We start from the raw sequence: 17,025 nt of genomic DNA on the forward strand, positions 1-17,025 counted from the left end.
CTTTAAGTACCTGAGATGCCCATCACCTGCAGCAGAGGCCCCCAATTCCCATGCACCCCTCAGCTAACACATAGTCATGCAGAAGGTGCAGCATGGATGATTTTAGAGGCTAGGGGCTCCAGGAGGTTCCCCACCCCTGCGCAGCAGCTCTGCAACAAGCTCACACTGCCCCCCTCTGCTGTGGGACCGGGACCCTATGAAGATAGTGGAGTTACCCTGTGTATAACCAGTTCCACCCAAAGCCTGCTGTTGAATAGAAGGGGGACCCAGCTAGATGGTAGTGGGCACTGTGGTATGGAAAAGGTAGAAAACCACTGCCTACTGTTTAGTGCTGCATTGCCTGAAAAGAATGTTCAGAGAAGCTCATATTTCTCTCAACAGTAACTATTTCCTGTTGCCATTTTTTCTTCTAAAAATTGCAACAAAGTAAATCAGTACAGGAATATGATAACTGAGATGTATAAAATGACTGGTTCCTAAAACAGAATTAGTAACATTGTCTAGAAATACTGGGTCAAATTAGTTACACTGCAGTCAAAGTTAGACCGAAAATAAATTTGGGTCATTATGGTTTTCCCCAGGGACACAGCTGTATTCCACAAAACACAGTTACAGTTTCTGCCAGTGGCATGTGTTTTATCAGAGGGGCAGCACTCTCTGATAAAGCTGCTAACATCTGTAACATGCAAGTCACATCAATAAAACATTTGCCCAGCTAATCAAATGGACACTAATGGGTACATTTCTAGTGCCACGAAGGATAGATGAGATGTACAACTGCAATTTACAAAACAGGAGGGTGTATTTTACTGTAGTTTGCCCACACCTTCAGGAGTGGAAATATACCGCCAAACCCTAGAGAGCTACGTTCTGGGGAGATGAGAGAGGAAGGAATGGAGGAAAAAATGAACTGCACCCAACTAGCAGCATTACCAGCCTCTTACCTGTACAAGCGATATTCCAATTATAATAAAATGTCCAAGTGGCAGCAGAGCATCTAACTACCAATTCCTCTTCTGTGTCTCCTGCCCCAGGGATCATTGGAGACTGGAAGAACACAATGACTGTGGCACAGAGCGAAAGGTTTGACAATGTTTTTAAGGAGAAAATGAAAGACCTGTCTTCCACGTTCAGCTGGGATATTAATGACGACATATAGGCTGGTTTCCAGTTGGAAAGAGGTGAAAGTGCGCTAAAGAGAATGAAAATATGGTTTTGTCTCCAGTGTTCATAAAAATCCGTCATTCTGCACAAATTAAAGATTTTAAACCTGCAAAAATGTTTATTTCTTACACGTATTTGCACATCACCATAGTACCCCAGTTCTAAGCTATGAAAAGGTGTTACATACTGTCATGTTCTGGGGTGCAATCCAGGCCAGTCAGGGGTTGTTTCCCCACATGTCCTATAAACCTGGCCTGAGGCGGTGGCTGACAGCCTGGACACCAACAGCCAGCAGACAAACATGCAGTGTCCTGAGTGTCTGCTCTGCAGCCCTGGTTCAGCGCTCTGACCCCAGCCGCCTGCCAGGACACAACAGCCCCACTGTAGTCTCAGTCACCCAATTACCTCATGCAGCGGTGACCCAAACACACTCCCGGTCCTGAATTTTCCCCAAACTGCTTTCCAACATCTAGCCCTTTCCTGGACCATTCAGAGAGATATTAAGGTTCATTTGTTCCTTTAAAGATACACTACCCAGCAGCTTACCACATTATCCGGAGTTAATATTCACTTTAAATCAAACACAGCCATGGGTTCGTTTTGATTAAAAGTAAAGCAAGTTTATTAACTAAAGGAGTTTGGATTTTAAGTGAGTTCAAGTACAAAGGATAGAGTTAGAAATGGTTATAAGCCAAATGCTTTCTAGAGACTAAAACTTAACAAAACAAGTTACAGCCTCTCTTCAGGATAAGATTCTTATAACACAACCTTCCAGCAAGATGGCTGACCACCCTTCAGGTCAGGATCAGGCTTTCCCACAAAGTCCAATGTGCTTGGTTCCTTTGTCTTCTTACATGAAACATAACTTGGGGTTCTTTGCTCTTTTCTTTTATAGTCCAGTGTACCTTTAATATGAATTCTTTTGAAGGTTACACCTCAACATAAACTATGAAGAAGGTAACATGGAGTCTCCTGGCGACGGAAATTCCATGCTGATTTCTTCCCCTGCTGGTGTTTGAAAAATGCAAATTGATCTATTTCCTGCAATCTCCTGCTGCTGTAATGCTGTGTGGTTATCTTCTCCCCTAGTTGGCTTGATGGTCTTGTTTACCTTCTGTGTAAATTGCTTTCCCATTGTCTCTTAATGTAGCTTCTTGGTGGCAGAACCACATTCCTTTGCCTAGGGTGGAGTAGCTTCACCCTGCCCTGCCTGGCAGACACATTTTGATAACATAATTTCCAAGGTGTTTGTAATTTTGAATTTGTCCCCCATATCCACATCACACAATAATATCATTGATCAGTATATGTGATGGGGTGTACCAACCCCGCACTGACCCAGCAAGGGTTAACCACACACTTTGGGCCCGGGAGGCCACGCCCTCTCGTCCTTGCTGGGCATGCTCCAGTTGGAAACAATATATGAAAGGGAGCAGCTCAATTCAGTCAGGGCTGGCCGATGGAAGAGAATGGATGCATGTTACAGGCTCCTGTCAGGAATCCAATCGAGCCCCAGACTATGGAGATTGCCTGATACCCTGTGACAGTATGTTATTAGCTTTTCATTGCTATCTTACATGACACCTTCTGGACACAGGTTATGACATTAGTGAGTTGGGGTACATTCCATTCAGCTGGTCAGGCCAATTGAATTTCACTACCAGATACCAATGTGCCCTTTGCCGTCTTGCACTAGGATGCCGTTAGGGTTACACATGCAAAACACTTAACTACACACAATGCCCTCCCCTGCACCCAGACCACCTTTACCCCAATATGTAGAATAAGTGTTGACAAAACCCTACGGGAATTGTAGTCTTTCAGTGAAGTAGTATGTATTTTGGTAGGATTTATTTTAAGAGCTAAACAAAGTTATGAGACTTCCATAGACACATGCCTCTTTTTTTTTTTAATTGGAGTTGTATGTCTAATCCACCATGCATGGAACTAGAAACTTACCCATTATTGTCCATGTGAGTTGCTGGTGAAAGCCTTTGTTGGTATGACTTGCATATTACAGATTTTAGCAGCCTTATCGGAAAATGCTGCACTTGTTTTTAAACACATGTCTTTGGTCTAAACCGGATTCTAGCAGTACCATCATGGAAAATCATAATGGACCAAATTCATCCTTGATCTAACTTTGACTGCAATGAGTATTTCTAAATAATTTCACCAATTCTGTTTAAGCACCAGTAGCCCAGCTCAGTTCCTATCATCGTGAAGTGATTTTTTCCCATCACAAATGTTAGAGGAAAAACTGGGAGTAGGAAGTAGTTACTGTTAAAAGTAGTATGAACTTCTCTTAACATCCTTTTCAGGCAATGCTCTATTTGATACAAGACAGTGGTTTTCCACCTTTCCCATTTCCATTCCAGGGCCCCACTCCCATCTATTGGGAACCCCCTCTCTTGTTCAGCAATATTGGAAGAGCAGGGTGGATGCTAACCCCTGATGTCCACTCATGACTGAGAACCTAAAATATAAGGGATCTCACATGCTAAACACCCATCTCGTGCTCTCTGACACAAGAATAATTTCTTATATTTTATTTATTTTGCTGGATTCGTGCTCTAATTAATCCCTGGAAGCTATAGGGCACCTGAGATGATCTGTCTCGCCATTTGTGAAATTGCACAGTAACCACTAGACAGGATTGCTTTCAGTTTTCTCCTACTGATCACAGATTTTAATGTTGAGGGGGGAAATGTTAACTTTTATAAATGGCACAAAGTGATTGTTACCATCCAAGAGAGCTTGTATAAAAATGTTTTTTTGTCAAAACATGTATTTCACAGCTCTGTTCTGTGGACACTTACAATGTTGCACTGAGCAAAATAGCATAGCACTCTCTCTCTCTCTCTCTCTCTCTCTCTCTATATATATATACACATATATTGGCAAGACTTATTTTAATAGCTTATTTTTAGGCACTGTGGCAGATGATGAGAGATTTGGAGGCCAGTAGTAGACTTATGGAGCAATCTAGTGAAGGGTAATTTGAGTATAAGGGGCAACATGCAAGAAGGCACAGATCATTGTGTGAGAAACTGACATATGGGCAGATAAGATTTAGGCCTTGTCTACACTGCCACTTTACAGCACTTCAGCTTTCTCGCTTAGGGGTGTGAAAAAACTCCCCCCTGAGCGCTGCAAGTTCCAGTGCTGTAAAGTGGCAGTGTAGACAGTGCACCAGCACTGGGAGCCGCTCTCCCAGTGCTGGGAGCTACTCCCCTTGTGGGGGTGGGTTTTTTTACAGCCACGACTATACAGCCACGTTAAAGCACTGCCGCAGCAGCGCTTTATCGTTGCTAGTGAAGACATACCCCTAGTATCACTGCAGCCTTGAAGGAGGAGAAAGAGGAAGGATGCTGGAAAGAGAGCAGCTAAGTATAGAGAGGTACAGTACTAAAGGACCATAAAGGGGAAGACAAGCAGAATGAATATGATGCCATGAAATGAAAGGAGCTAATGGAATGATTTAAACAAAGGATTTATGGGATAAGAATCATCTGCAAAGAAGATATCAAACTAACAGAGTTTTGTATGGGGTTGAGTGGAACAATGTGCAATTGGGCAGGGCTGAGGGGAGGCATTTATAGTAATCAAGACAGGAGATAAGAGGGCCCTGAGTGAGATTTCTTGCCATGTGCACAGAATAAAGAGGCTAAATCAGCGATTCTCAAACTTTTGTACTGGTGACCCCTTTCACATAGCAAGCCTCTGAGGGTGCCCCCCCTCGTATAAATTAAAAACATTTTTAATATATTTAACACCATTATAAATGCTGGAGGCAAAATGGGGTTTGCGGTGGAGGCTGACAGCTTGCGACCCCCCACATAATAGCCTCATGACCCCCTGAGGGGTCCCAACCCCCAGTTTGAGAACCCCTGGGCTAAATCTTAGATGGTGTAGAGCAGTATTTCTCAAACTGGTGGGTCACAACCTTTGGGGGGAGGTGGTCTGTTTCCCTCCACTCCTGTTTCCCTCCATCCTATCCTACATATTTTCCGTATCTGCAGCATCTCCTCCTGGCTGTCTCATAGTCAACATAAACTCCCCATCTTCCATGTGATTTAGGCCTAAAACCCGGGGATTGTCTCGGCCTCCTTTTCTGTTGCTCCTCAGACCCAGACAATGTTTAACTCTTTCTGCTTCTTCCTCTGCGGCAGCGTCTCTAAAACTTTTCAGGTTGGAGACTTCGGATTTGAAGTTTAAAAAAATGCAACTTGTCCGTACATTCTGATTCTTATAGTAAATGTACTGGTGGTGATAATAAGATGTGTGTTTGTTTTTCCAGAGGTTGATAGAGAATACTTGACCTTCAAGGGTAAGCTTGTGCAGGAAGTGAGATTTTTCTTTGATTTAAATTATAATAAAATTTTCAACACATTTGGACCTCTGATTGCCTTTTGTGACCACCTCCCCACAAAGGTTGTGACCAGTTGAGAAATACTGCTCTGCAATCATCTAAGATTTAGCCTCTTTGTTCTGTGTACACGGCAAGAAATCCTATATATAGGAAAGACTTATTTTAAGAGCTTATTTTTATATATAATCTTTTCACATCTTGCAATTCTGGTACCATGGTGATGATGAGTGTGTAGATCTATGTAATTAGTAGGAAGGAATGCTAGTTTCAAGTCTTGAACTTGCACAGAACTATGGATTTTAATTTGAACATTTTGTACAAGACTTTCAGTCCACTTTCACATCTTCAAACTGGAAATCAGCCTATATTTCTTCATTAAGATCCCAGAGGAACTTGAAGGGCAGGTCTTTCATTTTCTCATTAAAAACCTTGTTGAACTTTTCACTTTGTGCCACAGTCATTATGTTCTTCCAGTCTCCAACGGTCCCTGAGGTGGAAGGAGGAGAAGGAGAAGTCATGGTTAGATGCTCTGCTGCCACCTGGACTTTTTATTATAAACTGAATAAAGCCTGTGCAGCAGGTAAGAAGCTGTGAATGCTGCTAGTTGGGAACAGTTCCTTTTCACTTCATTCCTACCTCATCTCCCCAAAGTGTAGCTCTCTAGGTCTTTGGGAATTTGAAAGTATATTTCCAGATCTGGGGTGTTGCTGAAATATAGCACAGACACCAGTTTTTAAACTTAGAATTATGTGTGCCGTCCACCATACCGTTATTGTCCCTCTGATTAGCTGGTGGAAGCTTTTGATCATGTGACTTGCATGTTACAGATGTCCGCAGCCGAATCTGAAAACACTGTCCCTCTGATAAACCATGCTATTGGTGAGAATTGATTTTGTTTTTTGTAGAATCTAATGGGGTCCCTGTAGAAAATTTTAATGGGCCAATGACTTGACAGCAATGGCAGTAATTTGACCCAATAGTTTTAGACCAAGTGTCACCAATTCTGTTTTAGGCATTAGTAGCTTTATACAACTCCATTACTATCTTGTACCGATTTCTTCTGGCACAAATGGTAGCTGGGAAATTGGAAACAGGAAGGTGTTATTGTTAAAAGAAATACGAATTTCTCTGAACATCCTTTTCAGATAGTGCTGTACTTAACACTAGGCAGTGGTTTTCTACTTTTCCATACTGGGACACCTGTTTCCATTCCAGGGCCCTGCTCCCTTCTAGGTAAAATCACCTCCTATTTAGCAATATCAGAAGAACAGAGTCATCACAAGCCTGTAACATCTATTCACAATCCCAAGTTGAGAACCTCCAAGATAAAGGATTCAACAGGATAAAAACCCGCCTCCTCCTTCCAGGCACGAGAATTGTTTCTTAGATTTTATTACTTGGATTATTTCATGTTCTGCATTATCCCTGAAAGCTGTCATGCATCTGAACTGATTTGTCTCACCATTTATGAAGCTGTACAGAAGCACTAGACTTTCTTTTTCTCCTAGTGTTCACAGATTTTAAGAAAACAACAAGGAGTCCAGTAGCACCTTAAAGACTAACAGATTTATTTGGGCATAAGCTTTCATGGGTAAAAAATCCACTTCTTCAGATGCATGGAGTGAAAATTACAGATGCAGGCATTGTTATACGGACACATGAAGAGAAGGGAGTTACCTCACAAGTGGAGAACCAGTATTGACAGAGCCAATACAATCAGGGTGGATGTAGTTCACTCCCAATAATGACAGCCCCCCAACCTGAAGCAAATACACACCAGCAGCTACACACCACTCCACAGAAACACTAACCCAGGAACCAAACCCTGTAACAAACCTCGTTGCCAACTCTGTCCCCATATCTACTCTAGTGATACCATCAGAGGACCCAACCACATCAGCCACACCATCAAGGACTCATTCACCTGCACATCTACTAATGTGATATATGCCATCGTGTGCCAGCAATGCCCCACTGCCATGTACATTGGCCAAACTGGACAGTCTCTTCATAAAAGAATAAATGGACACAAATCAGACATCAGGAATGGTAACATACAAAAACCAGTAGGAGAACACTTCAATCTTCCTGGACATTCTATAACAGATTTAAAAGCAGCCATACTTGAACCAAAAAAACCCTTCAGAAACAGACTTCAAAGAGAAACTGCAGAACTAAAATTAATTTGCAAATTTAACACCATTAATTTGGGCTTGAATAGGGACTGGGAGTGGCTGACTCATTACAAAAGCAACTTTTCCTCTCCTAGAATTGACACCTCCTCATCAATTATTGGGAGTGAACTACACCCACCCTGATTGTATTGGCCCTGTCAACACTGGTTCTCCACTTGTGAGGTAACTCCCTTTTCTTCATGTGTCAGTATAACAATGTCTGCATCTGTAATTTTCACTCCACGCATCTGAAGAAGTGGGTTTTTACCCACGAAAGCTTATGCCCAAATAAATCTATTAGTCTTTAAGGTGCCACCGGACTCCTTGTTGTTTTTGTGGATACAGACTAACACAGCTACCCCCCGAGACTTGATAGATTTTAAGGGTGGCTGTTTTTTTTTGGGGGGGGGGGTGATCTCAACTTTTATAGAGGGTATGAAGTGAATTTTTCAATTTTTTGAAATGTTGACTTTTTTCCTCATTCAAACTTTTTACTATTTGTTGGCCCTGATCTGCTCTGCAAACAAACACTTATGGTGTTGCACTAAGCAAAATAATGCATCTCTTTTTTCCACCTTTGGGAAATAAAGCCCCACTCACAAACTTTAATGCCACAAAGCCAATTGTTACCTAGGGACAGAAAGTTTTGTTTGTCATTGGAAGTCTTAGACAGTTAGCTTCAACACATCTTGTGCCGGGATCTGCAGGATTAAATGTTTATAACAAGTGGCTGCTTCCGCCTTACCTCTGCGAAGAAAATTGTCTCTGCCTTTCTCCAAGATACATGTCTTGTCCTCGTAGTTTGACCTGGGATCAGATTTCATGTTATTGAATGTAGCCTTCTCCACAACAACATCCAACTCCTTTTCAGTCAGCCGTTTTCCTAAGAAGTCACAAATTTTCAGCACAGCACTTCTGAGATCCTGAAATGAGCATTATTTCAATTTAACAATTCCCAAAATTAGAAAAGCACAAAAGAGCCAAATTTAAAAAAAAAAAAAAAGAGAGAGAGAGAGAGAATAGAGGATAATGGGATATTTCAATAAGGGTGGGAAACTGAACGTGGAATGAAGGGTACTTCTCTTATCACACTGTTCGTAGGCAAGATTTTTATTTACTGTCACTGGTTACAGCAACATCAAATCCTGATAGGTGAGTAGCAAGAAGAGTCCTTATAAGTCTCTTCTTTAGGTACCATTCCTCATGGCCTACCAAGAGAAAGCAAGCTCATTTCTGGGTGTGAGAATACTATTGCTAACATTATGCGTGATAAAGGCTTACAATTTTCTGAGCAAAGAGTCTGTCTCATAGCTGTGGTTTGGAAATAGAAGGATACATCTCAGGAGTTGGATCTCTTAATGGGAAGGGTCTTTCCTTGCTTTGTTAATCAGTCTTGATGCTATTCTCAGTGTGCTCCCTGCCAGTGTCAGCACTTCTCTCCCTATTTAGCTAAGAGGTGCACTCATCTAGGCTTTGTTTCACTTAAAATAGAAAGTAAAATTGGTTTTAAATTGATTTAGTTCAACCAACATACCCCCTGGGTGGCCCCTCTTAAAGCAGTGTAAACCTGACTTCTGCTGATCTAGCTGAAGTTGATAAGGAATCAAACGTAGCTGAACTGGTAGAAAAATGAAAAACTAATTTCTAAAACATTCAAACTGCTGAAATTGTTCCCATTTTGGAATCTTTGAAGTGGGTCGTGTTTTGTGTTTTTAAAAGATTTTTTAATAGATAGTTTTAAAAGAGTTATTGATATATTTTAGTTTTTGAAAACTGGGTTTTCAGTAAATGAAAAGCTTCAATTAAAAATTGCATAAAAACATGTTTCACAAAAAATTAAGAGGAGACCTACAATTTTTTTTACAAAATACTTCATTTGGCGAAAACACATTCTGATCAAAACAGTTTGAGAAGCTGTAATATGTAGCAAATACTCTCCTTTCCCTTAAAGATGCCACATGGGACAGATTATGTAGCTGCTTTTTTGCTGTGCAGACAAGAAGTGGAAATAAAGCAAGTTAACTACCCCAATGGTTCTCACATTCATCATATTTTCTTCACTAGGAAATAGATTAGACTGCCTGGGCTGCTTCCAGAGGTATTATGTATGCAGTGTTGTTGTAGATGGGTCAGTTCCAGGATATTAGAGAAACAAGAGGATGAGGTACTGTCTTTTATTGGACCATCTTCTGGTGTGGGGAGGGAAGGAGGGAGAGAGAGAGAGAGATGCTCTTGTGCTACACAGCTGTTTCTCTCACCAACAGAAATTGATCCGATAAAAGATATTATCTCACACACCCACTTTGTCTTATCATAGGTATCAGGTTGTCACACAGACTTCACTGGGAAGGTCAGAATCAATTTGCCCTTTCTTCTTCCCTGCGCTCTTGCAGCATTCCATACTCATTGATTGCCTTTATTGCTCATTAAGCCCTGCAAGCAAGTGTAGGGGCAAATACCACTCCCCAGGACACTCATTTACTGAGAGGGGAATTCTGTAATTCCTTTTCTTTTCTCCATTTTCAGCTTTCACATCACATTACATGTCTGTGGTGGTGTGAGGAAACTGGCTGATTATTAGAGCTGTTCAAAAAATTTCTATTGAATGTTTTGTTTTGTTTTTTAAAAAGAAATTATTAGAATTGCCTTTAATTGCTGTCATGTGTGGTTTGTTATTTCACTATATGTTAAATTCAGACAATATGCAGCCCAAGAGACTATGGGTGGAATTTTCAAAAGTGACTATGTGAGTTAGACACGTAAGTCCTATTGAAAGTCAATGGGAGTTCTGTGGCCAACTCAGAAACCTCCCATTTTTCAATTGGGTGCTTTGGAAAAATCTCACCCGATGGTCTTGATTCTGCTGCCCTGACATTGAGAAGTATTTTTTCAAGGCATGTCAGTGAAATCCATGAGACCAATGTATTTTGTGAGGAGTCACAGTGTGAGCAAGGTGGCAGAATCTGATTGGTTTACTGGATGGTGAAGTGAGGCATTAGGCCTGGTCTACACTTAAAAGTTAGGTCAACATCACTAAGATGCTCAGGGAACCATAGTATGCGGACAGAGAGGGATATACAGATCCCCCTGGTATGTGGCAGAGGTGGGAGTGGGGGGCACATAGTGCTTTCCCATGGGTGGGTGGGAATGGAGGTGAGACACACAGAGCCTCTGGCATAACTGAGGGAGTGGGGTGGGGGGAGTTTCAGGAAGTCTCTGCCAAAGGGGATAGGAGAATGGGACACTGGGAGCGGGGGAGAAGGAAGGGATGCAAGGCAGCCCTGGCCCAGAGATACAAAGTTTGTGCCGCTTTAGTGTTTAGATAGAATGATATCAACAGGCCTCACCTTCTTCATCTCCTCATAAGTAAGGAAGAGAATATTGTAATCAGCTCTGTGGGTGTACCAGCCTCTGAAGTGATCAAACCACGAGCTAGCAAGTACTTACACGGGGGAAAAAATAATCAAACGTTAATGATCTCTAAGAGCAAAATAGTTCAATTATCAACACTTTAGCACCCTAATACTGTCACAAGCAGGGATGAGAATGACTGTTCAAGTCCCTTCTTTAAAGACTAGGGGAAAACTTCAACAGGAAAGACTGAGGAAATTGGCTCAACCCAGAAGACCCCGTAACCCAGTGGTTAGGACATGTGTGAAATCAGGAATTTCAACCAGGGTATCCCACATCCTCTAAGTGCTCTAACCCCTGCATGATAGAGTAAAAAGGGGCACCACCTCTCCTGGCTGTGCTGTCATGTCGGTCCTCACATGATAGATGGTCTTTAAGGTGGCCTCTGAGCAAAGCTAGTGGATAGGGTTCCACGGGCAAGATAGACAGGGGACTGCCTACTTTGTGAAGCCTACCAAGTGAGCAAAGAACTAAGCTGCTCAGATGTGTGTAAGCAGAGTCAGGATGAGCTCTACCCTGACATCTGGTGGTGAATTATGGCGAGTGTGGAAAAGAACTCCAGGGGCTGATCTTGTTTGCATAGGCACACCCACTCGCCTGGCATGAAACAACAGCAACTCAAAGTGGTTACTTTGGCTGGTGTGGGATCCCCAGTTTCTCTGTTATTGGGGCAGGAAGAATAAAGTTTTGTTACCCTGATTCTGTGAATCAAGGGCAGTGAACCTGTTGTATGACAGAAGGACTGAGTGAGTCCTTCACCATTACCTAAGTAGCACTTGCTTGACAAGGGGCATGGGTTACAACTCCCAGTGAAGGGAGAGAGGATGGGGGCAGGTATTTGTGCCTGATGGTATGGGCCCTCTCTGAGGGGTTGAAACACCAATTGCTCTACCTCCTCTCTTCACTGTTGAATATCAGAGCTAACTTTGATTCCATTAGAAGTCTAGTTACAGACTGCTGAACTGAATTCGCTTTAGGCCAATGGTGCACTAGCACTGGGGGTCCCCTACTATGAGCTGGAATTGCTAAGAGCTGAAATCACAAAAGAGCTGAGATGACTGAGGCTGTGTTAACTAGCGGGGGAGCCTGAAGCTATAATGCTAAGTGGCTGGCGGAGCAGCTAACAGAGTGGAGCCTTGCGGGACGGTTGGAGTGGAGCTGAGCGACTCACAGGTTGGTGAGTGGAGCGGAGCGGAGCCTTGTGGGAGCGGCCCAAGGGACGGCTGAAGTGGAGCAGAGCTGAGCGGCTCACAGGTCGGTGAGCAGAGTGGAGCAGCTGCCAGAGCAGTTCGTGGGACGGCGGGAGCAGCTCACGGGACAGCTGGTGGAGTGGAGCGGCTCGTGGTGAAGGCTGCGGCGGAAACCCGTCGGCCTCGGATCACATAAGGTGCCCCTTAACGCCCTGTGTGCCCCCCCCCCAAACTCTGGGGCTGCACTGACCAGGGACAGAGACTTTGGGGGGTTGTTGGACTTTTGGGACTTTGGTGATCCTTGGATTGCTGGTTTCAAGAACCCAAGGGAAAGGACACAGCCCAACTTGCTGGGGTGGGTTTTTTGCTCATGGTTTGTGTTATTAATCCTGTTTGTGGTGTTTTTCCAATTTAATGCTGATGTCATTTACCTCATGTTATTAAACATTTTCTGTTACACTCAGACTCCGTGCTTGCGAGAGGGGAAGTATTGCCTCTTAGAGGCACCCAGGGGGTGGTATGTAATTGTCCCAGGTCACTGGATGGGGGCTCGAGCCGGTTTTGCATTGCGTTATTGAAACGGAACCCCTAGATACAGAACCCGGCCCTTGTTGCTGCCAACTTAGATGGGCAGAAGGGTTACAGGAGCAAAGATGCAAGAATCAACGTGAATATATAGTCCTGTGGTGGTTACGAGCTTGTATTACCAATAGCTTGATCTTTTTCAAATAAATAGATATGGTTGCAGATAAATAGAGAGTTTTTAAAAAGTTTAAAGAATGGACAAGGGCAAAGATCTTCAAACATATTTAGGTCCTAACTCCCCATGGGCACTGGCGGCCTGTCATGGGGTCCACTCACCACTAGTGTCAGAGGGGTAGCCGTGTTAGTCTGAATCTGTAAAAAGCCACAGAGGGTCCTGTGGCACCTTTAAGACTAACAGAAGTATTGGGAACATAAGCTTTCGTGGGTAAGAACCTCACTTCTTCAGATGCAAGTAATGGAAATATCCAGAGGCAGGTATAAATCAGTATGGAGATAATGAGGTTAGTTCAATCAGGGAGGGTGAGGTGCTCTGCTAGCAGTTGAGGTGCGAACACCAAGGGAGGAGAAACTGCTTCTGTAGTTGGATAGCCATTCACAGTCTTTGTTTAATCCTGATCTGATGGTGTCAAATTTGCAAATGAACTGGAGCTCAGCAGTTTCTCTTTGGAGTCTGGTCCTGAAGTTTTTTTGCCGCAAGATGGCTACCTTTACATCTCCTATTGTGTGGCCAGGGAGGTTGAAGTGTTCTCCTACAGGTTTTTGTATATTGCCATTCCTGATATCTGACTTGTGTCCATTTATCCTCTTGCGTAGTGACTGTCCAGTTTCGCCAATGTACATCGCAGAGGGGCATTGCTGGCACATGATGGCATATATAACATTGGTGGACATGCAGGTGAATGATCCAGTGATGTCGTAGCTGTTCTGGTTAGGTCCTGTGATGGTGTTGCTGGTGTAGCTATGTGGGCAGAGTTGGCATCGAGGTTTGTTGCATGTTCCTGAGTTAGAGTTGTTATGGTGCGGTGTGTGGTTGCTGGTGAGAATATGCTTAAGGTTGGCGGGTTGTCTGTGGGCGAGGATTGGCCTGCCTCCCAAGGTCTGTGAAAGTGAGGGATCATTGTCCAGGATGGGTTGTAGATCACTGATGATGCGTTGGAGAGGTTTAAGCTGAGGACTGTAGGTGATGGCCAGTGGTTTCTTTTTTGGGCCTGTCTTGTAGCAGGAGGTTTCTGGGTACATGTCTGACTCTGTTGATTTGTTTCTTTATTTCCTTGTGTGGGTATCGTAGTTCTGAGAATGCTTGGTGAAGATCTTGTAGGTGTTGGTCTCTGTCTGAGGGGTTGGAGCAGATGCGGTTGTACCTCAGCGCTTGTCTAGCTTAGTGTCATCCACAACTTGCTGAGGGTGCAATCCATCCTGTCATCTAGATCATTAATGAAGATGTTGAACAAAACTGGTCCCAGGATCAACCCCTGGGACACTCCACTTGATACTGGCTGCCAACTAGATATCAAGCTGTTGAGCCCGACAATCTAGTCAGCTCTCTATCCACCTTATAGTCCATTCAGCCAATCCATACATCTTTAACTTGCTGGCAAGAATAGTGTCAGGCATGACTTGCCCTTGGTGAATCCATGTTGACTCTTCCTGATCACCTTCCTCTCCTCCAAGTGCTTCAAAATGGATTCTTTGAGGATCTGCTCCATGATTTTTCCAGGGACTGAGGTGAGGCTGCTTTTCTGAAGTCCAGGGTTTGGATTCTGCTTCTCTCCTTTCTTCCTTTTGTCATTCACCACTAGTGGCACCTCCTCCTGATCACTCTGGGGATTAGCCCTGGCCAATAAGGAAGGGGGGCATGCAGGGTCAAGTGCCTCCCAAGCAGCCACCTGGGTGGGGAGTGGAAAGGGCAGAGCCAGAACCTCTTTCAGCCGCTCTACACCCCTGGTGCAGCACAGCCTGTCTGGGAGAACCCCTGGCCGTAGCATCGGGCTGCCCCCATGCAGGCTCAGCTTCCAGGGACAGTGGCCAAATGAGCTGCAGCTCCCCTCCCCCCCCCCCACCTTCCCGACAGCATGCTCAGAGTCAGCCCCTGTTCCCAGAACTGAGCCGAGCAGGCTGCCGCTGCCACAACTCCCCAGCCAGGCTCTCTCCCAAGCAGCTGGCCACGCTGCGCAGAGCAGCGACTGGGAGTGGTTCTGTCCTGCTCCCTGCCCAGGCCTGGCTGCCAGGGAGGGCAGCTAAACGTGCCGGGGAGGTAGTACAGTAGGAAGTCAGAGCGAGCATGGGGGTCCCAATCTGCGGGCAGGACAGAGAGGAGACGTGGGGAGCAGGGCCAGCTCCAGGGTTTTCGCCGCCTCAAGCAGCCAAAACCAAAAAAAAAAAAAAAAGCCGCGATCGAGATCTAAAAAAATCCGCAATTGTGATCTGCGGCGGCAATTTGGCGGGAGGTCCTTCACTCCCAGGCGGAGTGAGGGACCGTCCACCGAATTGCCGCCGAATACCTGGACCTGCCGCCCCTCTCCGGAGCGGCCACCCCATGCACCTGCTGGAGAAGCTGGTGCCTGGAGCCGGCCCTGGTGGGGAGGTTATGTGTCCGCCCCTTTAGCGGGTGCCTTCCCCCCACCCCCCAGTATGGGGAGGCACCAGTCATCTGGCAGGGTCATCCTTTCTCCCCCTGCTGGCCCCTCTTGCTCCAGGAACCACAGTTCTGAAAAATCGATCCAGAGGTAACTGCTTTGACAATGACATTGTGTGGGTTAGCTAAGTAAAATTTGTAGCAGAATTTACATTTTGCTCACTGCTTTCTGTTGACTTCCTTCCAACAAATGCATGTTAACGTTCTTTGCATATCAGCACCATGGCAACTAATGGCAACCCAGATTGTTTATTTATTTATTATTTTTTAATGTCGAGAAATACTTGAAAGAATAGAGTGATGTAAAATGCAAGTACAAAAAAAAACCCCTTTACATTTTAAATATTAATATTCTGTGTCAGGGAAATCTCAGGGACTGGCAAGGAGGCTGCCATGGACTGGCAGTGGTCCATGAACAGGTCATTGATAAACACTGGACTAGATAACCACAATGCTCCCTTCTGGCCATAGAATCGATTAATCTATCAATTTAATTCTAGGTTTGTGATCACTAATCCATCAAAAATGATGAAAAATATTAGCTATAAGTGAACAATCCAGGACTTAAAACTGTAAATATGTTGTGCTAGGGGAAAGTACCATTCTGTGCTGCCAGTAAACGTGTATTAGTTATCATGTAACAGTCTGTTTGTTTGTGAAAAAACCAAAACCTGTCCTCAGACCCCTAGATTAGAAGATGGACTTCGCTTGACCTTTATCTCATGTTTAAGGCGAAAGATAATCCAGGATAAGGCTGTGAATAAAAACAGGAACTGGAATAAAATCCCTGTGAGCCCAAATATCCCCCCAACAGCAGAGGGGAGAGAAGCTGAAAAAAGGAAGTCTGCTCCATCAATTCTGCAGCTGTGCTTGTGAGAGTATTAGAATGTGAAAATGTCAATGACTGAATGGTTTTTCTGTCTGAGATCATTAACATTTATTCCTATAATTTTGCTTCCTCATAAGTTTTTGCTAACGCACGGTTGGATCACGTTAGAGGCTGGTCCACCCACAGGGATGCCATCAATATTCTCTTCCTTACCCCTGAGGAGATGAAGAAGGTGAGGCTAGTCAGGCAATCTCTTTATATCTAAAATAAACAGTAAATAAAATGTCTCCATTTTTCAGTCTGATTTTGCCAAATTTACTCACACTGAGCTGTACTTTACTCTGTGAAGAGTCTCGTTGATTTCAATGTGAGTACTTGAAAAAGTACTTCTCAGTGTGAGTAAGGGTGGAAGAATCCGAACCATAGGGTGAGCTGTTCAAAAGCACCAAAGTAAGTTACCCACTTAATACACATTGACATTCAATAGCACATAGGAGCCTAATTCACTTAGTCACAAGAGGTTTCATTTGCTTCCTAGTGAAGAATATCTGCTGGATGTGAGTACAGTTAGAAAAGATAATAATCTTGCTTTACTTCATTTCCTTTCCTGCATAGCAGAATGGCAGCTACACAATCCATCCCAGGAGGCATCCTAAAGGGAAAGGAGAATTTTTGCTACATTTTAGAGCTTCTCAAACTGCTTT

The 17,025-nt window shown here is 43.9% G+C and overlaps 2 protein-coding genes across 5 annotated transcripts in view; one reads left to right on the plus strand and one right to left on the minus strand.

Moving 5' to 3' along the window:
- Positions 1-1,229, plus strand: part of LOC117875004 (amine sulfotransferase-like) — a 95,555-nt gene extending 94,326 nt beyond the window's left edge. For all 4 annotated transcript variants that reach the window (XM_034765815.1, XM_034765813.1, XM_034765814.1 and 1 more), the window contains one exon: positions 1,035-1,229. In XM_034765815.1, coding sequence (XP_034621706.1) covers positions 1,035-1,159 — 125 coding nt within the window. In that variant the 3' untranslated portion in view covers positions 1,160-1,229. The remainder of the gene's footprint in view (positions 1-1,034) is intronic.
- Positions 1,230-5,810: 4,581 nt separating this feature from the next.
- The window catches only part of LOC117875005 (amine sulfotransferase-like), a 28,248-nt gene continuing 17,033 nt past the window's right edge, over positions 5,811-17,025 (minus strand). Inside the window, 1 exon segment of the mRNA XM_034765817.1 lies at positions 5,811-6,023. Coding sequence (XP_034621708.1) covers positions 5,899-6,023 — 125 coding nt within the window. The 3' untranslated portion in view covers positions 5,811-5,898.

The sequence above is a fragment of the Trachemys scripta genome, chromosome 3 (genome assembly GCF_013100865.1).
Source record: "Trachemys scripta elegans isolate TJP31775 chromosome 3, CAS_Tse_1.0, whole genome shotgun sequence".
NCBI lineage: Eukaryota > Metazoa > Chordata > Testudines > Emydidae > Trachemys > Trachemys scripta.